Source organism: Calidris pugnax, unplaced genomic scaffold, assembly GCF_001431845.1.
Source record: "Calidris pugnax isolate Ruff unplaced genomic scaffold, ASM143184v1 scaffold145, whole genome shotgun sequence".
Lineage (NCBI taxonomy): Eukaryota > Metazoa > Chordata > Aves > Charadriiformes > Scolopacidae > Calidris > Calidris pugnax.
This window is the reverse complement of record NW_015090939.1, coordinates 635,655-663,203: the sequence shown is the minus strand read 5'-3', so window position 1 is coordinate 663,203 and position 27,549 is coordinate 635,655. Positions and strand designations below refer to the sequence as shown.

Here is a 27,549-nt window from a genome sequence, read left to right as displayed (position 1 = left end):
CACCCGAGAAGGGACAAGCCCTTGGGTACATAAAGCTTTGCCCTAGAAACTTGTGTACACGAGTTCCTGCCGGCTGTGTCGGGGAAAGATTTTTGTGGTTGTGTTTACTAAAGTGGTAAAAAGGCTGCGTTTGGACGGGGCAGAGCTCACAGGGGGTCTTTTCGGACGCGCCGTTCGATTTTTGATTTTCCCTGCGGGATCCGGAGAACGGGAGCGCCAAGGAAAGGGGGGGGACAACCCACAGGGGGTGTTTCCTCCCTTCCCTCACCTTCCGAGCAACGAGGAGAGGAGGGAGGAGCTGGGCACCTTGCCTAACCCAGCCGTGTGCCGTGCCCAGGCCGGTAGCCACCACGCCATGGCGGCTTGAGCCGGCGCGGCAGCCGCCCTTGGCCATGGATCGGGGCTCCAGGGCCAGCGGGGCCAGCATGAGATACAGCGCCCAAGGGCAGGTGAGAGGGGCGGTCGGTGATGGGGAGGGACTTGGGGGGGTCTTGCCAACATCCCTCAACCTTTCATCAAGCCACCTCCTCCCGTTCCTCTCAGCCTGGAGGGTCGGGAATCAGCGGGGCGGCTCCAGATCCTTCAGGAGTTTGGTGGGGGAGGAGAGTCCCACCTCCACCATGAGGTACAATCGGGAGAACCTGCTCGGGGGGATGGTGCCAAAGCCAGGAAAAATCAAAACCAGCCTTAGGAAGGTGGAAATCCCCGTGGATGGTGGGGGAGCACCCCGATGTCTGCGCTGCCGTGGCTCCCAGGGTTTTGATTTGGGCGCCGGGGATGCGAGTGGTTTAGTGATGATGCTCCTTGTTTGTTGTGTGGGTGTCTATTTTTGTCAGAGTTAGGCTGACGGTTGGACAAGATGATCTTTAAGGTCCCTTCCAACCTAGAAGATTCTGTGATTTCTGTGATTCTGTGAGTAGGGATCAAGGAGGTAGAGGTGAACTATTCCAAGCACCTGGGTCGGTTGGGGTGAGTAGGGATCAAGGAGGTAGAGGTGAACTGTTCCCCGGCGCCTGGGTCGGTCGGGGTTGTTTAGCAACAGCCCTAACTAAACCTGTTGGAGCCTTCAGAAGGGTCTGACTGTAACCCAGGGCTTTGGGGCTTCGTTAATTAATTAACCCATGAGTTAGCAGTGTGCTTTGAAAGCTTTCGGGACCTTAAGCCGCGGCCGTGGCTTTTTTGTGTAGGTTTTCCTGGCTGAGGGTTGGGCAGGGACCCGGTGGTTTTTGTGTTGAGCCTGTTCCGTGCCACAGAACTGTTTCTAAGCAGGGCTTTTGGGTTAAAAAAATGATGGTGGTACTTTCCAGCTCGCCCGCTGGCTGTCTGAGACCTGGCTTTTGTTATCTGCCAGCGGGCCAGGGAGTTGGAAGTTGTAGCAGCCATCAGAAAGCTGGCCTACAGCAAGAAAAAAGCTTCCCTGGCTTCCAGCCCCGCTGTCCTGGGGCTGTGAGGGCCACGGGAAGGAGATGCTCTCCCTGAGATGGCTCAGCTCGAGCTCCTTGTTCCCTGGGGGGGTCAGGGTGACACGGGGGCGTGCAGCAGGATCTCCCCTGCCCGGTTCCTTCCCTTGGCAAAAGGTAGGTTTGCACCCTGGTGTGTCTTTGTCAGTCGGGTGAGTCCTTTCCCCTGGTCCTGGGTGAGTTTTCCCCCTGAACAATCCAGGAGGAGCCGATGTGATCCAGGAGGACTTCCCCCAGGATGGTACCTGCCTTCCCAGCAGGCAGCAGCCCCAGGAATTTGCCCCTCGTGGACCGGCTGCCGTTGGACTTGGCTCCCTATAAACGCAACGGCAGAGCAAATGGGAGGTGTTTTGCAACAACCTCATCTCCTCCTGCGACGGAGAAGGAGCTGGGACCATCCTGGGGTGGGGGGGACAGTGAGGAGAAGCTACTCCTTTTCTTGGAAAGAGCTTTTCTCTGGGGTGGTGGCTGGTGGGTGAGCAGCTTCTGGGGCCAGTTTTGCTGCTGCTGGTGCCAAGGGCAAACAGGGATAAGGAAGGCACGGGGAGAAAAAGGCTGAGGCTGATGGAGAACACACCAGACCTTTGCTCAGCAAACAAAAGATCGCTTTGTGGAGCCATTGAAAGCCCTTCCGAGGGCCTGGCTGGGGGGAAGGTGTGGGACCAAAGGTTCTCACCTTGCCCCGGGGTGGAAAATGTCGTTTCCATCCAAAGGCCACCGGAGCCAGCCTTGCAAATAACGCCTGGCAATAGGGCTGGGGTGGAGGAAGGGGCAGGTAACAGCAATGGCTTCACCAGGCAAAGGTTTTGCCCCATCAGAGATGCTGATGTTTACTGGAACAGGTTGCCCAAAGAAGTTGTGGATGCCCCATCCCTGGAAGTGTTCAAGGCCAGGCTGGATGGGGTCTTGAGCAACCTGCTCTAGTGGGAGGTGTCCCTGCCCATGGCAGGGGGGTTGGAACTGGATGATCTTTGAGGTCCCTTCCAACCCAACCCATTCTATGATTCTATGATTCTATGAAAATACTCATTTTTGGAGTGAGCACCTCTAGGATGTGGCTGGGCTATGGAGGCTCCTGGGTACTGCTGCCTTTGAAATACCAGGGCAGAGTGGGTTTTGGGTTGTTTCAAGCTGCCTTGAGTCGAAGTCCCCCTTGGGTATGGACATGGGATGTCTTGAGCAACCTGCTCTAGTGGGAGGTGTCCCTGCCCATGGCAGGGGGGTTGGGACTGGATGATCTTTGAGGTCCCTTCCAACCCAACCCATTCTATGATTCTATGACCTGCTGTTGGCTTCAAGCATCCCAGGCCAGATCCACCCCACAAGTATGAGGGTCAGTCAAGAGCGTGGGCAAAATATCATGACGAGTGTTTCCATCCCTGGAGGGGTTCAAGGCCAGGCTGGATGGGGTCTTGAGCAACCTGCTCTAGTGGGAGGTGTCCCTGCCCAGGGCAGGGGGGTTGGAACTCGATGATCTTTGAGGTCCCTTCCAACCCAAACCATTCTATGATTCTATGACCTGCTGTTGGCTTCAAGCATCCCAGGCCAGATCCACCCCACAAGTATGAGGGTCAGTCAAGAGCGTGGGCAAAATATCATGACGAGTGTTTCCATCCCTGGAGGGGTTCAAGGCCAGGCTGGATGGGGTCTTGAGCAACCTGCTCTAGTGGGAGGTGTCCCTGCCCAGGGCAGGGGGGTTGGAACTCGATGATCTTTGAGGTCCCTTCCAACCCAAACCATTCTGTGATTCTATGACCTGCTGTTGGCTTCAAGCATCCCAGGCCAGATCCACCCCACAAGTATGAGGGTCAGTCAAGAGCGTGGGCGAAATATCATGACGAGTGTTTCCATCCCTGGAAGTGTTCAAGGCCAGGCTGGATGGGGCCTTGAGCAACCTGCTCTAGTGGGAGGTGTCCCTGCCCATGGCAGGGGGGTTGGGACTGGATGATCTTTGAGGTCCCTTCCAACCCAACCCATTCTGTGATTCTATGACCTGCTGTTGGCTTCAAGCATCCTGGAGCCAGATCCACCCCACAAGTATGAGGGTCGGTCAAGAGCGTGGGTGAAAGAAATATCATGAGGAGTGTTTCATCGAGGTCTGGAGAGCAGCTGGAGGGCTTTTTATTTTTGTTTATTTTCTGCTCGGACAGTACTTTGTGTACCAGGAAAGACGGGAAGAGCGTTTCAAACAAGCTATTTGCATCCCTGGTGCCTTTCTTTGCCCTTTGTGGGACATCAGGCGTGTTGTAGGGAGGGATTTCATGGCTCATAGCTGCGTGTATGGGGCTGGGAAGGTTAACTTGATTTCCCCCTCCTCCCCAAGAATTACTAAGTGAAAAAGAAACACAGTTAGAACTGGTGTGTTGCATGACACAGCTGTGCTGATAAGGCCGGGAGCGGGGCAGCCAGCCAAGCCCGTCCTGTCCTGGACAAACATTAACTTCAGTTTCTTCTGTAATAAACCTAAAGGAATTTGGTTTCTCGGATGACTCAAGGACGGTCACAAGACGATGAGATGCTCTAGAGGATCGAGATGGGTGCGTGAAGTAGGGGTGGGGGGGTGTGTGTGTGTGTGTGTGTGGCTTGTGTCTTTCACTATTGCACTTGCCCTCCGTGCCTGGAAGGCAGACAGTCTGGAGGACTCTGTGTGTCCTTTGTTTCCTGCTCCATCTTCCCTCGGTAGTTCAGATGTCGTCATTTTTATAATACCATTGCCCTTAATAAGGAACTGAAGACAAAAAAAAATAATGCCCTGGCACAGTTTCCTCCGTGTTTCTCTGCCCATGTTGGGGCATCACAGCAGGAATATGCCTTAGGGAAAATTAGCTGGTTCCGTGTATTTCTTATCAAGAATGAGATGAGAAGCGAGAAGATGATTCTTATCAGATCTTCTTCCCGGAGGAGTATCAGGGTTTGCAGCAGGAGTTCATCTCAAGAGTCGTGTAGCTGTACTTGAGCAGCTTTTAGATCTTTTGGGGTTTTTTTCCTTAGCTTGGGAAAACTCAGGTATCGAAAGCACAACTTTCTTGGCTCTTTCTGCCCTGCTCAGTCACCCCACGGATCTCCAAGGCTGGGATGAACCCAGCTTGTGTCCCCTCAGCTGGTTGATGAGTCCATGGGTTCCGTTCCTCTCATTTCTCCTGTGCTACTGGTGTTAGTTCTTCTTGACCACCACCTGAGGCAGGTGTGACTGGCCAAGGGGAGGTGGGAACAGCCTCCTGGACACACAGGGTGTAATTACCCATCAAGAATCTAACCACGTCGTCTGGTGACTCTTTTTCATTTGAGACCTTTCCAGGCCACCTCCAAGTTGGTGTTTTATGGGTTCCTTTTCTTGGCCAGGTACATTAATGCCAGGCAGTGGGACTGCCTTGGTTGCACCCCTGCCCTTTCCTTCTGTCACCTGCACAGCTTTGGCCTTCAACACCAGCCGGGGTTGGGCTGTGATGGAGGTCAAGGGGAGCAGCTGAACCTCATCCCTGCCTTGTGCTGGACAAACAAATGCAGGTGATAAGGAACAGGTGAAACTAATGGCCAGGAGCCCCATCCTTCTGTGGGTCAGGGTCCAGTGAACCAGACATAGACAGTGAGTCAGAGATGGAGCAGCTATTTTGGAGGAGAGGGGAGCAGCAAGGACCTTGGGTACCTGGGACACATCACGCTGTCCTGCTGGAGCCACCAAACAAGCCAGAAATCAGCCTGGATGGGAGATGCTGATCCCAGGTGGACCCTGCTTTGTACGTATCCCATGGATCCTCTTGTTGGAGATCCATAACGTGTGGCACATCCTGTCCCTTCTGGGATCCCCCTGTGCAGGAGGATGGTCTCTGCTGTCCCGTACTCGGCACTGGTGAGGCCTCACCTCGAGTACTGTGTCCAGTTTTGGGCCCCCTACCATAAAAAAGACATTGAGGTGCTGGAGCGGGTCCAGAGAAGGGCGACAAAGATGGTGAGGGGTCTGGAGAATAAGTCTGATGAGGAGAGGCTGAGGGAGCTGGGGTTATCCAGCCTGGAGAAGAGGAGGCTGAGGGGAGACCTTCTTGTTCTCTCCAACTCCCTGAAAGGAGGGTGTAGAGAGGTGGGGGTCGGTCTCTTTTCTCAAGTCACAGGCGACAGGACAAGAGGAAATGGCCTCAAGTTGCCCCAGGGGAGGTTCAGGCTGGATATTAGGAACAATTTTTTCCCTGAAAGGGTTCTCAGCCCTTGGAATGGGCTGCCCAGGGAGGTGGTTGAGGCCCCATCCCTGGAGGTGTTCAAAAGACGGGTTGATGTAGTGCTGGGAGGTCTGGTTTAGTGATGATGCTCCTTGTTTGTTGTGTGGGTGTCTATTTTTGTCAGTGAGGTTGACGGTTGGACAAGATGATCTTGAAGGTCCCTTCCAACCTAGAAGATTCTGTGATTCTGTGATTCTGTAAGCACCTCCAGTCCAGAGTTGACTGGGACAGTTCCCACCGTGCCCGTGCCCCTGCTGATGATTTCCTGCTGAGGGAATTAGTCACTTCTCCATCTGGTTTGGCCAGTCTGGCAGAGCACGGTTGACGTCTAAAAATACATCGTGCGGCTGGTTTGGGGAGGAGGAGGAGGAGCGGGAGGGTTTGCTTACGCGCTCTCGGGAGGACTTCCCCAAGCTCTGCACGGAGGAGTTGGGTGCAGGAGAAGACCTCCGAGTTCTGTCTCTGTCTATCCCTGCCCCCTCCTTCGCCAGGTTTCCCCGTGGAGTGTGTATTCCAGGGGAAACTGAGGCACAGAAGCAATGGGGTGACATCTTTCCATCTTTCATCCCCTTTCACTTGGTTGGCAGGTGGCTTTTCTGCCGTGACCAGAAACCTCCCATCTGGCCCTGGGGAGCCCCACGGTGACGATGAAGGGCTGAGCGAGGAGGAGCAGGAGGAAGTAACTGAACCTGTGACTAAGGCGGGGAGAGTATCAAGGGGAGGGTGGTTTGTTTTTTTATTATTATTATTTTTGTCAGTAACGTTTGCTGGAGTAGTTTCCTCGAGGAGGGCGAGAGAGTCAGACCTTGAGTCACTTGGGGCTAGAGATTGTTTGTCGGGGAATCATGGAGAAGGTGAGAGCAGGAGGTGCTTTCAGATCCTCTGGTTTTACCTCTGCCGTGGGGAGGGACAGGTTCCAGCCGTTAGCTAACGGGGAGCAAAAGCCTTGTTGTCTTTTGACTTGTGGTTTCTCTACCATCTTTCGAGCCTGTCTTGCTTTTGTGGCCAGTTTGGGGCCCCCTACCATAAAAAAGACATTGAGGTGCTGGAGCGGGTCCAGAGAAGGGCGACAAAGCTGGTGAGGGGTCTGGAGAATAAGTCTTATGAGGAGAGGCTGAGGGAGCTGGGGTTATTCAGCCTGGAGAAGAGGAGGCTGAGGGGAGACCTTCTTGCTCTCTCCAACTCCCTGAAAGGAGGGTGTAGAGAGGTGGGGGTCGGTCTCTTTTCTCAAGTCACAGGCGACAGGACGAGAGGAAATGGCCTCAAGTTGCGCCAGGGGAGGTTCAGGCTGGATATTAGGAACAATTTTTTCACTGAAAGGGTTCTCAGCCATTGGAATGGGCTGCCCAGGGAGGTGGTGGAGGCCCCATCCCTGGAGGTGTTCAAAAGACGGGTTGATGTAGTGCTGGGAGGTCTGGTTTAGTGATGATGCTCCTTGTTTGTTGTGTGGGTGTCTATTTTTGTCAGTGAGGTTGACGGTTGGACAAGATGATCTTGAAGGTCCCTTCCAACCTAGAAGATTCTGGGATTCTGTGATCCCATCTGGTTTCTGCCCGGCGTGGAGGGTGGTGACCAGCAAGAGGAGATGTTTGTCCTGGTGGCCACAGACGGAGGGGACGTGTGGCAGAGGGAGGGAGGGAGGGGAAGCGGCGGCTGCGCCGTGCTCTCTTTGGGCACGGACACCTCCGAGACGAAGGTCAAACGAGTGCTTCTCGTGCTGAGTGTGGGCAGGAGAAGATCCAGCCTCTTACTCAGAGGCTGGGGACACGCGACCTCGTCTGGGCTCCCGGCCTGATTCAGCATTCCCCTGGGATGCTTCAGATCCTCTGCCTTGTGCCGAGAAGAGAGTTTGCAGGAATCAGGACGGAGCTTCAGAGCAGCTTCTCCAGGGTGTCCCAGCTGCTGGTGGGCACCATGGAGGACCTAAGGTATGGTGAGGGTGGGAGAGGGTGAGATCCGGGGTGCAAGACAGAGGGCAGGGAGGGAAACCTCTTTGGATCCAGCCTCTTTTGGAGGCAGAGGGGAGCCCTGTTCTCCTCCTGATTTAATCACACTGATTAGTTGCTCCCATCGTGGAATCATCAGAGTTGGAAGGGACCTTCTAGAGATCATCCAGTCCAGCTCCCCTGCCAAAGCAGGGTTGCCCAGAGCACATCCCTCAGGGCTGCAACCCTGAGTTGTGAAGGCTCAACCTTTATCTGGGAGAAGGTGTTGAGATGCATCCACTCTGGAGCTGACGGTTGTGCATCTGGCCTTTTTTTTTGGGGGTGAAATTTGGGGAATTTTGCAGGAGGCTGAAGGTTCCCTCAGCCAAAGGGCACGCTGTTTGAAAAACAGGGGTTTTCTTTAGGGAAATCTGATTTCATTGTGCTCTTTTACATCTCTCGTGCCAAAAGCTCACGTTCCCTCTTTCAGGGAAAAAATGCCAGTTGGTCGAATTCAGCCTGCCCGGGGGGAGCGTGTTGTTCAGACCCAAATTTTAACAGCTTGGGCCCAAAAATTGCCAGTCAGAACACTTAGAGACGCCGTCTTCCCCCCATGAAGCCAGGGGCGGGTGGTTCTTCCTCACTGACCCCCAAAAAGCTGCTGCTGAGTGAACAGATTTATCATTTAAGCCCCTGAGGTTGTTTTCTCACCGCAGGCTCCTGCAGATGTTAGAAGAGAATTAAATACTTTTTTCTTTTCCGCTAAAAGAAATCCTGGGGAGGCTTTGGGGCTGGAAGGAGCCCCTGGGTGGGAGAAGGGAAGATGCTTGTGAGATTTGTGACCTGTTTTCTTCTCGTTGCCTGGTTTTGGGGGTATTTCTTGCATGGTTTGGGAAACTGATGGGAGCCAGATGGCGGTTTTGAAGAGGGGTGCATCCAACTGCGGGCAATCTTCACTTGGATTGAAGAGTTTCTCGATTTAGACTGCCTGTATTTCAGCTTTATTTTGTGTTCTGTTCTCAAGTTTCTTTGGGTTTGGAAACTTGAGTTTTGAAGTTGCCTTGGGTTGTGTTTTCAAGGTTTTCCCCCCTAGGATTGTGGCTCCCAATATCAGGTTACTCTGAGAGCAGAGGGTGTGAATACCTGGCAGGTTGCTCAGGTCTTGGTGACCTTCTAGAAAGTGTTTGCAGAGGATTAAATTTACAAAAATGTAGGGTAAGGTGCCTGCCACGTCCCTTTCTTTTGTAAGAGGCCTGGGGCGAATACCGCAGGGAGGAGAGGCTTTGGGGAGGCGGGGAGGGTTGGAGGAGAGAGATTGGGTGAAAAAAAGGGCAAATGGGGGGTGGAGAATGATGCGAGTGGGAGCTGGGCTTTCCAGCAGATCAACAGGGTCCCCTTTGCTGGTTGTTTTTTCTCAGGTTTTTAGGGACTTGTGAGATTTGCACCAAAAATACCCGAGCCTTTAGTGTGAGTTTGTGTCATCCCTGGGCTGAGAGAGGGATGAGCAGCATCTGACCTGGGGATGAAATGCCTTTGAATGTGATTTGTGTGGGTCAGCGCTTTGTGTGGCGGCGTCCCCGCTGTCACCCGCTGCCCAGGAAGCTGCCAGCTGCCCCCTAAGGCTCTGGAAAAGTGGGAAAAACAGGGAGGTGGTGCCCAGAAAAATGAGGCATCCTCACGGTTTGGGCAGTTGGTAGCAGTTTCCTACTGGAGGGGAGGCAGGAGGAGAAAGCAGAAGGTGCGGCCTGCTCTCCTGGGAGGGGAGGAAGTGCTGGGCTAGTGATTGCAGATCTGGGCCTCCAAATCCGCCCCTACCGAGGATGCTGGGGGTTATGTGGCATCCTCTGAAAACATCTGGATCTGCAGCTGTTTTGGTCCAGGGCTGGAGGTGCAGGTAGGCCAGCGGGGCGAGGAGGGAGGGCTGGGTGAGCCCGGGGTTTGCAGCGCGGTGGAGACCTTCCTCTTCATCACTCCAGCAGCTCCTGGGGGGTTCCCACTCTTCATCAGCCACCACATCTTGTCCCCAGAGTCTGGCTGCAGGGATGCCTTGTGTTCATCTGAGTATTTTTGTGCTTTATTTCATTTCAGGGGTGTTTTGCCCCGCGTGGGTGATGCCCAGCAGAGCTACCAGGGCCTTGTGTTGTTGTCTGACACACAGAGAGTCGTGCGAGCGGAAAGGGAGGAAGTTAGCTGGCTTTTATTCTTTTACAGGAATGCTATTTATAGCCTGCTGTGCCCCACGGGCTGTGGGTGACACACCTGCCACAGCCAGACCTTTGAAGGGGCAAATTTTTTGCCTGTAGCTTCATCTGCCGGCAGGCTCAGATCCTGGAGGCCATGGGCTCGTGACCTGCCGTGGTCACAGGGTTTTTGAAGACTCACCCCTGGGTTTGACTTGAGCTGGTCACCCTCCGTTGGGTCCCTTTGGAATTAGGTGTGTGTGGAAAATCAAAGCAAATGCCTTCAGGCTTTGTCCTGTGGAGCCACTGAGGCTGAGGCACGGGCTTGTGATCTCGGTGATGGGGAGAAATAGCTCTGCTCTAGAGGGCTTCGTGGTGGGACCTCTACAAACCATGGAGTCACAGAATGGTTTGGGGTGGAAGCGACCTTAAATACTATCCAGTTCCACCCCCTGCCCTGGGCAGGGACACCTCCCACCACACCAGGTTGCTCCAAGCCCCCTCCAACCTGCCCTTGAACCCCTCCAGGGATGGGGCAGCCACAGCTTCTTGGGGCAACCTGGGCCAGGCTCTCCCCACCCTCACACCAAAGAAGTTCTTCCCCACATCTCATCTCCATCTCCCCTCTTTCAGTGTCCAACCCTTCCCCCTCCTCCTATGGCTCCCCTCCCTGATCCAGAGTCCCTCCCCAGCTTTCCTGGAGCCCCTTGAGGGACTGGAAGGGGCTCCAAGGTCTCCCTGGAGCCTTCTCTTCTCCAGGCTGAACCCCCCAACTCTCTCAGCCTGTCCTCCAGCCCTCTCAGCATCTCTGTGGCCTCCTCTGCTCCCACTCCAACAGCTCCATGTTCCTTCTGCTGTTGGTGTCCCCAGAGCTGGAGGCAGCATTGGGGGCGAAGGGTTCTCCCCAGAGCGAAGCCAAGTGGCCCCAGGGCTGGAGGCAGCACTGGGGGCGAGGGGGTCTCCCCAGAGCGAAGCCAGAGGGGCAGAATCCCCCCCTCATCCTGCTGGCCACCCTTCTTTTGAGTGGCCTTTCCACCATCCTGCCCTCTCTCCCCTCCCAGGACATGAACAATCTGGAGGAAGGGGTGGAGTTCCTCCCTGCCATGAACTCCAAGAAGATGGAGAAGCATGGCCCGAAGCGGCGGGTGGTGGTCGCTGTCGTGATCGTTGTTTTCCTGCTCCTCTCCCTCGTCACCGGCCTCCTGGTTTGGCACTTCAAATGTGAGTGTGGCACCTGATGGGTGGTGGTGGTGTGTAGGGTACCTGATGGGTGGTGGTGTGTAGGGCAATACCTTGGAAGCACGTCCACCAAGAAAAGCTTCATTATCCCCTGGCCCCTCTCTAGCTCTGGGAAGGCTCCAGGGGTGCGGTGGGCCTGAAGGCCTCCAGAAGGCAGTGGAGGGGGACACCTTTTCCACCTTCCTGACCTAATCCCAGTCACTGGGGACCTTCTGTGCCATGGTCCCAAGTCCTGACTGCCCTTTCTCTGACACCTTCCAGACAGGAACGCGCCCGTCCGGAAGATTTTCAATGGCCACTTGAGGGTTCTCAACTGGGATTTCATCGACGCTTATGAGAACTCCAACTCTGCAGACTTCATCATGCTGGCCAAGAAGGTGAAGAGCACGGTAAGAGGTTTCCCTCCTGCGAGCAGGGCTTTTTCCTCTCACGTGCCAGACTGCTTGGAGCTTTCTCCCTCCTTCTCAGCTCTCCCCGCTCGCTGTGACACGCTGGGGACCTGCTTTTAAACTGGTATCAGGGCTCCATCCCAGTACCGTGGTGTCTCCTTGCCTTTGCCACCCAGTGTGGGCCATCAGAGGCGAACCCCGGGGCTGGTGGATGAGTCAGGGCTGGGAGCTGAGGCAGGAGTGTGTCTGCCCTTTGTGCTGAAGCCATGGCTGGTCTTCCCTTTGCCTTCAGACTCGGGTATTCGTTGTGTTTCCCCCAAGAAAAAGTCAGAGCAGGCTTTGGGGTGTGCAGGTCTGGTTACTTCTGGGACCCTCAGCTCTCCTTCTCCTTGGCCCAGTGTGGGCAGGGATGATGGGTATGTGCCCTGATTTTATAGAATCATAGACTCATAGAGTTGCCCAGGCCGGAAGGGACCTCCAAAGGCCATCTAGTCCCACCCCCCCGCAGTCAGCAGGGACACCCCCAACTAGACCAGGTTGCCCAGGGCCTCATCGAGCCTCTCCTTGAATATCTCCAGGGAAGGGGCCTCAACCACCTCCCTGGGCAACCTGTTCCAGTGCTCCACCACCCTCCCAGTGAAGAACCCTCTCCTCATCTCCAGTCTAAATCTGTTCCCCTCCAGCTTGAAGCCATTGCCCCTCGTCCTGTCACTGCAGGCCTTTCTAAACAGGTTCTCCCCAGCCTTCCTGTAGCCCCCCCTCAGGTACTGGAAGGCTGCTATTAGGTCTCCCCGGAGCCTCCTCTTCTCCAGGCTGAACAACCCCAGCTCCCTCAGCCTGTCCTCGGAGCAGAGGTGCTCCATCCCCCTGATCATCCTTGTGGCCCTCCTCTGGACCCTCTCCATCAGGTCTATATCCTTCTCATATTGAGGGCTCCAGACCTGCACACAATACTCCAGGTGAGGTCTCACCAGAGCAGAGTCAAGTGGCAGAATCCCCTCTCTGGACCTGCTGGCAACGCAGCTTTTGATGCAGCCCAGGATGGGATTGGCCTTCTGGGCTGCAAGTGCCCACTGCCTGCTCATGTCCAGCTTCTCCTCCACCAGCACCCCCAAGTCCCTTTCCTCAGGGCTGCTTTCTAACACCTCACCCCCCAGTCTGTGCTGATGGTGAGGATTGTTCTGGCCCAGGTGCAGAACCTTGCATTTGCTCTTGTTGAACCTCATGAGGTTCACCTGGGCCCACCTCTCCAGCCTGTCCAGGTCCTTTTGGATAGGTCCTTTTCCATAGCAGCCTTGAAGCTCTGTCTGTCTTTAGCCTTTCCCTCCTCCTCACTTCTAGACAGGCTGAACACCCTTCTCTAAACCTTCCAGGTGGAGGAGATCTACAAGAACCATCCAGATATCGGCCCGTATCACAAGGAGACAGCGATCACTGCGTTCAGGTCAGTCTCAGATGCCATCCAAGCCCTGTCTGGGGGTGGAGGAGGGCAATGCTGGGATGTCCCACAGGGATGGACCCTCATTCCTGGTGGGCTGCTGGGGGTGGAGGCACCTCATGAGCCACCCTGAGCGACACAGTGATGGGTGGGCAGTGAAAAAAGACCTGAAAACACGTATTGTTTTCTACCACTGTGTGCTGAGGGAGATGTCTTGGGGAAGTCTCCAGGTCTGGGAGGGTTGGAGCACCATGAACCACGGTGGGTGGTGCCTGGCAGCTCTGAAAGGGACTCCCCGGGCTGGTGGGGGACTTTTGCTGGGTGTAGTTTGTTTAATTTGTTAATTTGTCACTGAGACTCCTCCAAAAGATGGCTTATCAAGTCGCTTGGACCCTTCTTGAGCCTTCCTTTTTGTGTCCTCCTTCTCACCCCACACTTGTCCTTCCCCTGCAGCGAAGGCAGCGTCATCGCCTACTACTGGTCGGAGTTTGTTGTCCCCAAGTACCGGGAGGAGAGCCTGGACAGGGCCATGGCAGACAAGCAGAGCCTGGTCCAGAGGTTGAACCCCCGCCTTCGAAACCCCATGCTGAAGGTGGAGTCGGTCGTCGCTTTCCGTGAGTGCTGGCCCCGCCGTCCCTGGGCCTCTGCGTGGGACTTGGAGGAGGTTGTGGGGGGACATTTCCATGGGGAGGGGTCAGCTGTCCACCACAGCCCTCAGGGATGGCTCTGAGGTTGGGTGTGAGGACCTGGCTTTCACCCATGGCTTTGATGGCCCCGTGCAGACTTGCTCCCCTTGGCTGGAACGCTCTGTGGTCTCCTCTGAGCCCACCTGGGGAGGGATGGGGTGAATCCTCCCTTCATCACTTGGTTCCCTGGGGGCCCAGGGAGCAGACTCCCCCCAAAAAGAGACCCCACAAGCAAAGCCAAACCAGTGCAGGTCCCAGGGACCACCCCAGCTTTGTGCCCAGGGACTGTCCACAGCCCAAAGGGTGACACCACCTCTTGTTTTCTCCTGCAGCTGCCGACCCCAGCATCGCATACTCCACTCGGAACCGTAAGTACAGGTCTTCTTCAGCCTCAGAACAACCTCCCTGTGTCCCACACCTCTTTGTGGGGGTGATTTCCCTTGCCAGGTGGGAAAGGGCCTGAAGAGAGGACCTCTGTGTGCAAGGCAGGACCTTCATGTCCTTCTTGGAGCTTGTTTGGGGCACAAGACAGTAGTTGGTGGCCCTCGGTGTCCTTCAATAGAGAGGACCTCTGTGTGCAAGGCAGGACCTCCGTGTCCTTCTTGGAGCTGGTTTGGGGTCACCAAGAGTGTCCTTCAAAGTGCCTCGCTTTGTAGATGGAGTTTGATAGTCAAGGGTGCTCCACAGAAGAGGTTCTGCTCAGGGGACAACCTGTGGATGGGGAAGGAATTACAAGTGCTGGTTTGGGGTCACCAAGAGTGAGGCACAAGGCAGCAGCTGGTGGCCCTGGGTGTCCTTCTAAGTGCCTCACTTTGTAGATGGAGTTTGGTAGTCAAGGGTGCTCCTCAAAAGAGGTTCTGCTCAGGGGACAACCTGTGGATGGGGGAGGAATTACAAGTGCTGGTTTGGGGTCACCAAGAGTGAGGCACAAGGCAGCAGCTGGTGGCCCTGGGTGTCCTTCTAAGTGCCTCACTTTGTAGATGGAGTTTGGTAGTCAAGGGTGCTCCTCAAAAGAGGTTCTCCTCAGGGGACAACCTGTGGATGGGGGAGGAATTACAAGTGCTGGTTTGGGGTCACCAAGAGTGGGGCACAAGGCAGCAGTTGGTGGCCCTGGGTGTCCTTCAAAGTGCCTCGCTTTGTAGATGGAGTTTGATAGTCAAGGGTGCTCCACAAAAGAGGTTCTCCTCAGGGGACAACCTGTGGGGGGGGGAGGAATTACAAGTGCCACACTCTTCATCTTGGGATCAGGGGACAACCTGTGGATGGGGGAGGAATCATCTCAGGGGGAAGGCCAGGGCAGAACCTCCTCCTTTGTTTTACTAACTCTTCCTTGCTCTCCTGGGCAGAGAGCTGCATGTTTGCCCTCCACGCCAAGGAAGGGGAGGTCACCAGTTTCACCACGCCGGGCTTCCCCAACAGCCCCTACCCCAACAACGCCCTCTGCTACTGGGCCCTGAGGGCAGATGCTGGCTCTGTCATCAGCCTGACCTTCAAGACTCTGGAGCTGGAGCAGTGCACGGACGACGGCGACTACATCAAGGTGTACGACTCGCTGAGCCCCGTGGAGCCCCACACTTTGGACAGGTGAGCATCTCCATCGGGTGTCTGTAGGGCACCGAGGTGACAGGGTGACAAGTCCTACTGGTACCTTGAGCTCCTGTCCCTGCTCAGAGGTTTGTCTGTGTTTCTTGAGGCTCTCCTTGGAGTTGTCTCTAATGGATTTGGTCCTTTCCTTCCCAGGCTCTGTGGGAATTACGCCCCTTCCTACAACCTCACCTTCATCTCCTCCCAGAACGTCATGCTGGTCACGTTGGTTACCAACAAGGAGGGGAGATTCCCCGGCTTTAAGGCTGAGTTCTTCCAGCTCCCCAAGATGAAAGGTGAGCAGAGGCCTTGGCCCAGTTCCCCCCACCTCTCCTGGCTGTGGGCAACTGAAGAGGGACCCATGGCTCTGGCTGTGGTCAGTTGCCAGGGATGTTTCCAGGCCCAGGAGACCTGGAACCAGGTCAGATCTTGGCTCCTGGAGCTTGCCTTGCTCACCCTGCTCTTGGCTGCTGTAATGATGTCCCTTGAGGAGGTCAAAATACGAATTATGTGGGATTAGAGATGCAGATCAGTGTGTGCAGGAACCACCTAATTGATCTCCTGGGTTCTCTCCAAGCTTTGGAGCAGAGCAGAGATAGACTTAACCTTGTTAGAGGCTCTTGTGCCTGCCCTCCATCCTGCCTGGGGCGATAGCCTGCTAAGGTTTTACTCTGCTCTGGTGAGACCTCACCTGGAGTGTTGTGTGCAGGTCTGGAGCCCTCAATAGAAGAAGGACATGGACCTGATGGAGAGGGTCCAGAGGAGGGCCACAAGGATGATCAGGGGGATGGAGCACCTCTGCTCCGAGGACAGGCTGAGGGAGCTGGGGTTGTTCAGCCTGGAGAAGAGGAGGCTCCGGGGAGACCTTACAGCAGCCTCCCAGTACCTGAAGGGGCCTACAGGAAGGCTGGGGAGAACCTGTTTAGAAAGGGCTGCAGTGACAGGACGAGGGGCAATGGCTTCAAGCTGGAGGGGAACAGCTTTAGACTGGAGATGAGGAGAGGGTTCTTCACTGGGAGGGTGGTGGAGCACTGGAACAGGTTGCCCAGGGAGGTGGTTGAGGCCCCTTCCCTGGAGATATTCAAGGAGAGGCTCGACGAGGCCCTGGGCACCCTGGTCTAGTTGGGGGGGTCCCTGCTGACTGCGGGGGGGTCGGACTAGATGGCCTTTGGAGGTCCCTTCCGGCCTGGACAATTCTATGATTCTATGATAAGGTTGGGGGAAACCACCTCTCTAACCCGTTTCCATCTCCTTACTTATCTTCTAGTCTGTGGTGGGACTCTGAGAGGAGAGAGTGGCACCTTCACGACTCCCTATTACCCGGCGCACTACCCTCCGGCCATGGACTGCGTCTGGAACATCGAGGTGGGTCCTCTCTGCTTTAGTTAGTCGGCCAAACGAGCTTGGTTGAGCAGGACCACGCAGCATCTCAGCAGATGCTGCCCGGAGGCGTCGAAGCCTGACACGACTCTGCTTCCTTTTTCGCAGGTTCCCCCCAAAAAGAACGTGAAGGTGCGTTTCAACATGTTCTTTGTGCTGGAACCCGGCACCCCCGTGAGCACCTGCAGCAAGGACTACGTGCAGATCAACGGCTCCAAGTAGGTGTCAGATGGTGCCTTCTCAGGTCGGGGAGGGCTACCTTGAAGTTATTTCACTGAATTTCACTGAATTTTAGAGTTGGAAGGGACCATAGAGATCATCTAGTCCAACTCCCCTGCTGAAGCAGGATTGCCTAGAGCTTGTCAGAGCATGTTACTCAGGAGCATCCAGGCAGGGCTTGAAAATCTCCAAAGAAGGGGACTCCACACCCTCCCTGGGCAGCCTGTTCCAGGGCTCTGGCCCCCTCACCGTGAAGAAGTTTCTCCTCATATTTGAGTGGAACCTCTTCTGTTCCAACTTGTGCCCGTTGCCCCTCGTCCTCTCGGTGGGAACCACTGAAAAGAGTCTGGCTCCCTCCTCCTTCAACCCTCCCTTGAGATACTTGTCAGCATTGAGAAGGTCTCCCCTCAGCCTTCTCTTCTCCAGACTAAAGAGTCCCAGCTCTCTCAGTCTCTCCAGTAGCTCCCTGTCCCTCTTGAACTGGGGAGCCCAGAACTGGACGCAGTATTCCAGTTGTGGCCTCCCCAGTGCAGAGCAGAGGGGGAGAATGACTTCCCTTGACCTGCTGGCCACACTCTTCCCTATGCAACCCAAGATACCATGGGCCTTCCTGGCCACAAGAGCACACTGTTTGCTCATTGTCACTTTACTGTCCACCAGGACCCCTAGATCTTTCTCTTCAGTAGTTGCCTCCAGCAGGTCCACCCCTAACCTGTACTGGTACCTGACATTTTTCTTCCCCAGGTGCAGGACCCTGCACTTTTCCCTGTTGAACCTCATGAGGTTCTTCCTTGCCTTATGTGGCACCTTGTGCTTCCCTTAAATTCATCGTGGGGACAAACCTGCTGGGGTTTTTTTGGGTGGGAGGGTGCGTGGGTCTGACCTGCTCCCATGGTGAGAGGGGAGCAGCGCGCTTGGTTTTGGGGATTAACCCTTGGATTTGGTGCCTGCTGCAGCCAATCTCCCCCCCAAAAAAATGCTGTGGAGCATCGTGTCACGTGCCTGGGGAGCAGAAAGGGAGGAACATCTGGCGTGGGTTTGCTTGAATGAGCAGATCCCCATCGTCTTGGGTGATGGCCTTGGGTTCTACCATGCATTGGCTGTTACATTTACTGTGTGTTATTGCACAACCCCGGGTAAGCTGGGCCAAAAAGACAACCTGGTGCTGCTGAATGGGGAGTGGTCAGGCAGGGATTTGGAGGAACTCTCTCCCAATCCTTTCCAAGGTCACAACTTGGTGTTTGTAGCTGGCCCGGACCTCAAGGGAGGTGATTCTGCCCCTCTGCTCTGCTCTGGGGACACCCCCAGCCCCCAGTGCTGCCTCCAGCTCTGGGGCCACCAAAGTAGAAGGAACATGGACCTGTTGGTGGGGCCAGAGGAGGCCATGGAGATGCTGGGAGGGCTGGAGGACAGGCTGAGAGAGTTGGGGGGGTTCAGCCTGGAGAAGAGAGGGCTCCGGGGAGACCTTGGAGCCCCTTCCAGTCCCTCAAGGGGGCTCCAGGAGAGATGGGGAGGGACTCTGGATCAGGGAAGGGAGCCCTAGGAGGAGGGGGAAGGGTTTGACACTGAAAGAGGGGAGATGGAGATGGAGATGGAGATGAGATGTGGGGAAGAACTTGTTTGGTGTGAGGGTGGGGAGAGCCTGGCCCAGGTTGCCCCGAGAAGCTGTGGCTGCCCCATCCCTGGAGGGGTTCAAGGGCAGGTTGGAGGGGGCTTGGAGCAACCTGGTGTGGTGGGAGGTGTCCCTGCCCAGGGCAGAGAGTTGGAACTGGATAATCTTGAAGGTCCCTTCCAACCCAAACCTTTCTATGATTCTGCCAACGGGAGGAAATTTCATCTCCTGAGTTGCAGACCTTGAAACCCAGCAGGAATCAGACCTTTTCTCTGGGTGGAAAACCATTTGCCAAGTCTTGACCTTCACCTTGGACCCATCCTCTTTCCCCTCTCTCCCCGCAGGTACTGTGGGGAGCGTTCCCAGTTTGTGGTGGCCAGCACCACCAACAGAATAGAGGTCCAGTTCCACTCTGACCATTCCCACACGGACAGTGGCTTCTCTGCTGAGTTCCTGTCCTACGACTCCAGCGACCGTGAGTTGAATCCCTGAGGCTCTGGGTGGGGAAGGGAGGTCTTGGAGGTCTTGCCCGAGGTCTTGGAGGTTCTCCCTCCTCTCTGCTTGTTCTGCCACCTCAATCGGGAAGGGCAATTTCTTGAGGGGTTAGAAGATGTTTTATTGTCCTCCAAACCTCCTTCTGTTCCTCCTCCACTTTGAGAAGGTGTATTTTAAAGCTGGATGGTGTAAGAGGCACAGGGAGCGTTGTGTGCTTCGAGGATGGGACAGAGATGTTCCTCCTCCACTTTGAGAAGGTGTATTTTTAAAGCTGGATGGTGTAGGAGGTGCAGGGAGCGTTGTGTGCTTTGAGGATGGGACACAGAGGGGGTGGCTGGAAGGTTTATAAGTTATTTTATCCCTTTTTTTCCTCTTTTTTTCCTCCATCTCTCAGCCTGCCCTGGCAAGTTCACCTGCAACACCGGGCGCTGCATCGACCGCAGCATGCGCTGCGACGGGTGGCTGGACTGCGTGGACGGCAGCGATGAGAGATCCTGCAGTGAGTCCAACCTTCTTTTTTGTGTCCCAAGGTGGCCCCAAGGTGGCCACGGGTATCTCCTCTGGGCAGCAAACCCCCCGGTGATGAGGTTCTGCACCTCACCTCCCTCCTCCGGGCTGGGGCGAGGGGCACCCGGCGTGGGGATCCGTTTGGGGACCACGTTTTCCTCTTGGATTAGCAGAACTGTTGTCCAGGGTCTGTGGTTAATTAGATGGATGGGATCCATCCATCCAACCATAGATGGTTTGAGATCTTCTTCCCAGGAGGGGTGTTCCCCTGACGCCACGATGGATGCGGTGGTGGTGGGGGGTCACTGGTGATGACTCCACTGGTGTCTTTGGAGGTCTCTCCCCCCCTGATTTTCTCTCTCTTCCTCTCTCCCTTTCCCAGCCTGCACTGAGCAGCAGTTCAAGTGCCAGAATGGTTGGTGCAAGCCCAAGTTCTGGGTGTGTGACAACGTCAACGACTGCGGGGACAACAGCGACGAGCTGCAGTGCAGTGAGTGATGGGCACCGAGGGGAAGGGGGGCGATGGGGAAGGGCAAGAAACCCAAAATACCAGCCAGCTGGAGAGGAGGAATCACACATAGAATCCCACGGGGTTGGAAGGAACCTCTGGAGATCATCTAGTCCAACCCCCTACCAGAGCAGGGCCACCCAGAGCAGGTCCCACAGGTCCAGGTGGGGTTTGAATGTCTCCAGAGAAGGAGACTCCACCACCTCCCTGGGCAGCCTCTGCCAGGGCTCTGCCACCCTCAAAGTTAAGAAGTTCCTCCTCATGTTTAGGTGGAACTTCTTATACTCAAGTTTGTGCCCATTTTCTCTTGTCCTGTCCCTGGGCACCACTGAAAAAAGCCTGGCCCCATCCTCCTGACACCCATCCTTTAAATATTTATAAGCATTGATCAGAAAACCAAGGATGAGCAGAAGTGGAGGAAATGTGGGGTTTTGGGGAAGAAAAGGCTGCATAAATGAGTGGTGGTGTCCAGTTAAGGGAAGACCCGAGATGCAGGACATGGGGGTGTTGTGTGGTGTAGCCCCAGAGGCTTTGCTTGTCTCGGGGGGCAGGAGAAAAGGACAGCAGAAAAGGAAAAGGATGGCTACCAACACCCTTCTGGGTGAATAGGAGCCAGCAGTGTGCCCAGGTGGCCAAGAACCACCACCATCCTGGCCTGGATGAGGACTAGCGTGGCCAGCAGGAGCAGGGCAGTGATGGTGCCTCTGGACTGGGCACTGATGAGGCCTCACCTCGAGGGCTGGGTTCAGTTCTGGAAGGACATTGAGGTGCTGGAGCGTGTCCAGAGGAGAGCCACCAAGCTGGGGAGGGGTCTGGAGAACAAGTCATGCAAGGAGAGGTTGAGGGAACTGGGCATGTTGAATTTGGAGAAGAGGAGGCTGAGGGGAGACCTCATTGTCCTCTACAACTCCCTGAAAGGAGGGTGTAGAGAGGTGGGGGTTGGCCTCTTCTCCCAAGGGAATAATGGTCTGGAGTTGGGGCAGGAGAGGTTTAGATGAGATATTGGGAAGAATGACCTTCCTGAGAGGGTGGTCAGGCCCTGGAACAGCCTGCCCAGGGAGGTGGTGGAGTCACCATCCCTGGAGGGACTGAAGAACCGTGTAGAGGTGGCACTTCAGGGCATGCTCTAGTGCCCGGGATGGTGGGGGGTCTTTTGTGTGTGTGTGGTTGGACTCGGGGATCGCAAAGGTCCCTTCCAACCATGAAGGTTGTGTGGTTCTGGGATGGAGGTGGGTGGGATCTGTGCTCCTGCTGTCCCTCAGGGAGCTGCTCTCTCTCTCCCCAGGCTGCGCCGCCGACAGCTTCAAGTGCAGCAACGGGAAGTGCGTCCCCGAGGCCCGGAAATGTGACGGGAAGGACGACTGCGGGGACGGGAGCGACGAGGGCAGCTGCAGCAACGGTGAGGAGGGACCTCCTGGAGGCCAGGGTTGGCTTCTCTTTCACAGGGTGACTTGTGGAACATCCTGGGGACTTGCAGAAGAGGTGAAGGGCTCCTGGGTGGTGTGACCTCCTGGAAGGTCAGCTCTAAGGAGAAAGACCTGGGAGTCCTGGTGGACAAGAGGATGCCCAGGAGCCAGCAATGGGCCCTGGTGGCCAAGAAGGCCAAGGGCATCCTGGGGGGCATCAGGAAGAGGGTGAGCAGCAGGTGGAGGGAGGTCATCCTGCCCCTCTGCTCTGCCCTGGGGAGGCCCCAGCTGGAGCACTGGGACCAGTTCTGGGCTCCCCAGTTCCAGAAGGACAGGGAACTGCTGGAGAGGGGACAGCAGAGGGTACAGAGATGGTGAGGGGCCTGGAGCATCTCCTTATGAGGAGATGCTGAGGGACTTGGGTCTTTTCAGCCTGGAGAAGAGAAGGCTGAGGGGGGATCTGATCAACACCTATAAATACTTGAAGGGCGGGTGTCAGGAGGATGGGGCCAGGCTTTTTTCAGTGGTGCCCAGGGACAGGACAAGAGGAAATGGGCACAAACCTGAACATAAGAAGTTCCACCTGAACATGAGGAGGAACTTCTTTGCTGTGAGGGTGGCAGAGCCCTGGCAGAGGCTGCCCAGGGAGGTGGTGGAGTCTCCTTCTCTGGAGACATTCAAACCCCACCTGGCCACGTTCCTGTGGGACCTGCTCTGGGTGGCCCTGCTCTGGCAGGGGGTTGGACTGGATGATCTGCAGAGGTCCCTTCCAACCCCATATCATTCTGTGATTCTCTCCCTTGGTCCTGACCCGTGGCAGTGCCCGCAGCCGTCCCCTGCAAGGACCACACCTACAAGTGCCGCAACGGGCGCTGCATCGGGAAACAGAACCCGGAGTGCGACGGGGAGCGGGACTGCGAGGACAACTCCGACGAGGACAACTGCAGTGAGTGCCCCGGGGGAAAAGGGTGGGGGGGACAGGGGTTTCTGGGCTGGGGACACTTAGAAAGATGTTTAAGTGCTGGGTGGGGAGAACCTGTGGGTTTCTCTGTGTGATCTGGGGGTCCTGGTAGATAGTAAATTGTCCAGGAGCCAGCAATGGCCCCTTGTGGCCAAGAGGTCAATGGGATCCTGGGCTGTGTAGGGAAGAGTGTGGCCAGGAGGTGGAGGGAGGTCATTCTCCCCCTCTGCTCTGCACTGGGGAGGCCACAACTGGAATCCTGCCTCCAGTTCTGGGCTCCCCAGTTCAAGAGGGACAGGGAACTGCTGGAGAGAGTCCAGCAAAGGGCAACAGAGATGATGGAGGGATTGGAGCATCTCCCTGATGAGGAAAGACTGAGAGAGCTGGGACTCTTGAGCCTGGAGAAGAGAAGGCTGAGGGGAGACCTTATCAATGCCTACAAGTATCTCAAGGGAGGGTTGAAGGAGGAGGGAACCAGAGTCTTTTCAGTGGTTCCCAGTGACAGGACGAGGGGCAACGGGCACAAGCTGGACCATGGGAAGTTCCACTCCAATGTGAGGAAGAACTTCTTTGGGGTGAGGGTGGCAGAGCCCTGGGACAGGCTGCCCAGGGAGGGTGTGGAGTCCCCTTCTCTGGAGATCTTCAAGCCCCACCTGGATGGGATCCTGAGTGATGTGCTTTCATCAGGGCAAGGGGATGGACTGGAGGATCTCTAGAAGGTCCCTTCCAACTCCAACATTTCCCTGATTCCATGATTTCTCCCTCCCTTCCCAGACTGCGGGACACGCTCCTACACCAGGAAGTCACGGATCGTGGGGGGCCAGGACTCGGAGGTGGGAGAGTGGCCCTGGCAAGTCAGTCTCCACGTCAAGGGCCAGGGCCACATCTGTGGGGCCTCCCTGGTGTCCGAGACCTGGCTGGTGTCTGCTGCCCACTGCTTCCTGCAGCTGCAGGGCATCAGGTAGGTGGGACCACGTTTCCCTTTCCAGGCTTTATTCTCAATATGAAAAAAAATGGGGTTTCTGAAGGAAATGGGGTTTCTTGCCTCCTGCAGGTACTCGGATGCCAACCTGTGGACAGCCTACCTGGGCCTGACCGACCAAGGCAACCGCAACGACCCCAAGGTGCAGACGCGGAGGATCAAGCGCATCATCTCCCACCCCTACTTCAACGACTACACCTACGACTACGACATCGCCGTGCTGGAGCTGCAGAGCCCCGTCACCTTCTCCTCCGTCGTCCAACCCATCTGCCTGCCCGACCCCACCCACAGCTTCCCTGTGGGCAAGGACCTGTGGGTCACGGGGTGGGGAGCCACCGCTGAAGGAGGTGAGTTTTGGTGAATTTGGGGTCGTGGCGATGGTTCAAGGGCAGCTTGGAGCAACCTGGGGTGGTGGGAGGTCTCCATACCCAAGGCAGGGGGTGGAATGAGATGATACTGGGCATGTTTAGTTTGGAGAAGAGGAGGCTGAGGGGAGACCTCATTGCCCTCTACAACTCCCTGAAAGGAGGTTGTAGAGAGGCAGGTGTTGGCCTCTTCTCCCAAAGGACGAACGACAAGACCAGAGGAAATGGTCTGAAGTTGGGGCAGGGGAGATTTAGATTAGATATTAGAAAGAATGACTTTCCTGAGAGAGTGGTCAGGCCCTGGAACAGCCTGCCCAGGGAGGTGGTGGAGTCACCATCCCTGGAGGGATTGAAGAAACGTGTAGACATGGCTCTTCAGGGCTTTTTTTTTTTTTTTTTTTTTTTTTTTTTTTTTGTTGTTTTTTTTTTTTGTGTTTTTTTTTTTTTTGTGTTTTTTTTTTTTTTTTTTTTTTTTTTTTTTTTTTTTTTTTTTTGTGGTTGGACTCGATGATCTCAGAGGTCCCTTCCAACCACTAAGATTCTGTGATTCTGTGATCTTGAAGGTCCTTTCCCACCTGAACTGTGATTTTCATGTGGCTTTAGGGTGAAAGGAGGCTGGCTGGGCATGATTGAAATTAATATCATCTGTGGATGTGGATAGGATTCTATCCGTGGATAAATTTATGGATGAATTTAATGGATTTATTAATCCATAAATGGATTAGGCTGGCTGGAGACTGGAATTGAGTGCGATTCCCTCGGGAAGTCTTGGTCTTGCTGGAAAAAGTAGTAGTAGGAAAAAGCGTGTTGTTACGAGGGGGATTTTACCAGGTAATTAATTGGTTCTTCAGAGCCCAAACGAAGTGTAGGGAGGGGTTAGGAGTTGCTGCTTAAAAAAAAAACCCAAACTGTGGTTTGCTTTGCCTCGACACCCCTGTTTCTCCCTGCCAGGCAGCGAAGCCTCCGTCCTGCAGAAGGCAGAGATCCGGCTCATCAACCAGACGGTGTGTAACCAGCTGCTGACAGACCAGCTCACCCCCCGCATGATGTGTGTGGGCGTCCTCACGGGCGGCGTGGACGCCTGCCAGGTAAGGGCAACCTCTTGCCCTGGTGGTGGTAGCCACGGGGCAAGGCCTAGGTAGCCAAGCGGGGCCCCTTTTCCCCCTTTTTTTTATATTCCGGTGATTTACACACACACACACACCCCAAATCGGGGGCCCATTTTCCCCTTTTTTTTATATTCCGGCGATTTACACACACACACACACACACACCCACCCCAAATCAAAGGGACCTGAGCAGTAAATCCTGTCAACGCACAACTTAGTCTCAAAAACTTCAACCCTCCTCCCCAAAAAAACACAACTTAGACTCAAAAAAATCATCTCTGCAGGTAAGAGAGCACGACCACACTCCACTCAGTGTCTGAGAGCTTTAGGGAGTGAGACAAGGCAGTTATTTAGCTCTTTATTCTGCTGCCGTGGCTCTCGTTGCCCTACTTATATATGATTGGGGTTTTTTTTAATTATCAAAACCAACTATTTATTTAGGGAATGGGCAGGAAATTGCTCAGACTGCTGATTTGGAGAGAGAGAATCAATCACAGTTGTGAATTGCAGTGATTTATTTTCTCAGGGCAGGTGCTTGGGTGTGAACAGCTCTCTCCAACTCCCCGAAAGGAGGGTGTAGCCAGGGGGGGTTGGTCTCTTCTCCCCAAGGAACAGGTGATGGGACAAGAAGAAATGGCCTCAAGTTGCCCCAGGAGAGGTTTGGGATGGATATTGGGAAAAAAAATTTCTTCACTGGAAGGTTATTGAGCCTTGGAAGAGGCTGCCCAGGGCAGGGGTGGGGTCACCATCCCTGGAGGGATTTAAAAGATGGGTAGATGTGGTGCTTAGAGATATGGTTTATTGGGGTTTTTTTGTTGCTGTTGGGTTGATGGTTGGACTTGATGATCTGAAAGGTCCCTTCCAACCTGGACAATTCCATGGTTCTAACAGCTGATTTTAATAGTTAATTACTGTGATTTTTTTTTTTTTCCTCCTCGTTAATCAATTAGTGTAAGGCTAATGTAGGGGGTGGGTGCTTATGCCTCTTTTCTTGGTGCAGGGAGACTCTGGAGGTCCCCTGGTGAGCGTGGAGCCCAGCAGCCGCATGTTCCTGGCCGGGGTGGTGAGTTGGGGCGAGGGCTGCGCCCAGAGGAACAAACCCGGGGTCTACACCCGCCTCACCAGCCTGAGGGACTGGATCCTGGAGCAGACAGGGCTCTGAGAGGGGACACGGGGACACAACACCCTCCAGCTGGGACACTTCGGTGGTGTCACAGCTTCTACTGTGAACTTCAACCCTCCCTCTACCTCGCCAGCGCCCGGGACTCTGGGGGTCACCACCACCACCGACAGTCGGAGCCCAGGGTTTGGGTTAGGAATTGGAATTCCCAACTTAGGAATCAGCTCCCGGGATGGAGCAGTCAGTCAAGGTAGATTTTATATATATCTAAATAGTAAACTTAGAAAATTTTTAAAAAAAAAAGGAGACAAACACTTTGTGTTTCAGAGGCGAACGTTATCGGACGGGTTCAAAACCAAACCTTTAGGATATATTTTCTCTCCTTCGTTTGTTTTCAAACTGCCACCTGCACCCCCGTGTCTGCTGCTCGGTCCTGGGGGGAGGAGGAGAAGTTCTTACCATGGTTTGGGGGGGGATCTGCTGAGGGATCCCTCCCGGGGTGGTGTCCCACGCCGTGGTCTTCCTCCTTGGGCTGAACTTGTCTCCTGGTCACGCCGAGTGGTTGAAGGAGACATTTGGCTCACTCACCCCCAGGGAAAAGGGTGTCCACCTTGGAGACCTGGGCCCTTGGCATCACCACATGGTGCCTTCAACACTACATGGGGTTCTCCAGCTGCAGGAGGGTTGTGCTGTGACATCCTCTTCCTCCCGGGGTGGTGTCCCACGCCGTGGTCTTCCTCCTTGGGCTGAACTTGTCTCCTGGTCACGCCGAGTGGTTGAAGGAGACATTTGGCTCACTCACCCCCAGGGAAAAGGGTGTCCACCTTGGAGACCTGGGCCCTTGGCATCACCACATGGTGCCTTCAACACTACATGGGGTTCTCCAGCTGCAGGAGGGTTGTGCTGTGACATCCTCTTCCTCCCGGGGTGGTGTCCCACGCCGTGGTCTTCCTCCTTGGGCTGAACTTGTCTCCTGGTCACGCCAAGTGGTTGAAGGAGACATTTGGCTCGCTCACCCCCAGGGAAACGGGTGTCCACCTTGGAGATCTGGGCCCTTGGCATCACCACACGGTGCCTTCAACACTACATGGGGGTTCTCCTGAGCTCCAGCTGTGGGAGGGTTTGTGCTGTGACATCCTCTTCCTCGGCAGGGTGGCATTGACCCCCACCCCAGAGCACACCACCACCACCACCACAAACACACCAGCCTTAAACCTTTCTTATTTTTGTAAAGAAAAAAGGAAACGACGTGACTTGTGAATGTGCTGATTTGATTATTATTTTTTTTTTGTCCTATGTAGCCCCTTCCTTGTCCCCCAGGAGCCCTTTGAGTTCAGTTATCCCCTTTCCCTGCCTGTAAATAAATTGTTTTGTAAAACTCTATATGAAGTGGAAACGCTCTAAATAAACTGAAATATTTTCTAATACTCTGCCTGCGCCGTTCTTCTTGAGCTTCTGTGTAAAAGTTCCTCACCCAGGAAACCTACAGCCCTAATTTAAGAGTAAACTAATCCAGCTCCACGTGGATGTTCTGAGCATCCCTAAAAAAACATCCAGAGCCCAGGGAGATCCTCAGGATCCCATTAAGTGGTTCTTGAGGCTGTTTCCCACCTGGAAAAACCTGTAGGATTCCCCCCAACAGCCCAGCACTCACACCACGCCGAGCTCTTCTGCTTTCCATGCTCTGCTTCCCCCCAAGGGCAGGCAAACACCCCCTGAGGAAAAAAAAAAACAGGAAAAAACCCCTAAACTTAAACCTTTTCCACCATC

At 54.9% G+C, this 27,549-nt stretch overlaps 1 protein-coding gene across 2 annotated transcripts; it reads left to right on the top strand.

Annotated features, from left to right (window-relative positions):
- Positions 1-27,206, top strand: ST14 (suppression of tumorigenicity 14). 2 transcript variants are annotated; one of them, XM_014951828.1, is made up of 19 exons: positions 1-449; positions 10,841-11,000; positions 11,280-11,407; positions 12,781-12,851; positions 13,299-13,459; positions 13,864-13,899; positions 14,878-15,115; positions 15,272-15,411; positions 16,383-16,480; positions 16,604-16,713; positions 18,671-18,801; positions 19,216-19,320; positions 19,711-19,818; positions 21,122-21,235; positions 22,063-22,188; positions 22,978-23,164; positions 23,258-23,532; positions 24,502-24,638; positions 25,660-27,206. In XM_014951828.1, exons 1-19 carry the CDS (start codon positions 393-395, stop codon positions 25,819-25,821), a joined length of 2,544 nt encoding a protein of 847 aa, XP_014807314.1. In that variant the 5' UTR covers positions 1-392; the 3' UTR covers positions 25,822-27,206. The 2 variants fall into 2 exon arrangements, with proteins under 2 accessions (XP_014807314.1, XP_014807313.1); XM_014951827.1 differs by lacking the exons at positions 1-449; positions 10,841-11,000; positions 11,280-11,407; ... (1 more) ...; positions 13,299-13,459; positions 13,864-13,899 and adding an exon at positions 14,533-14,775 and having other exon boundaries at positions 14,817-15,115.
- The last annotated feature ends 343 nt before the right edge of the window (positions 27,207-27,549 follow it).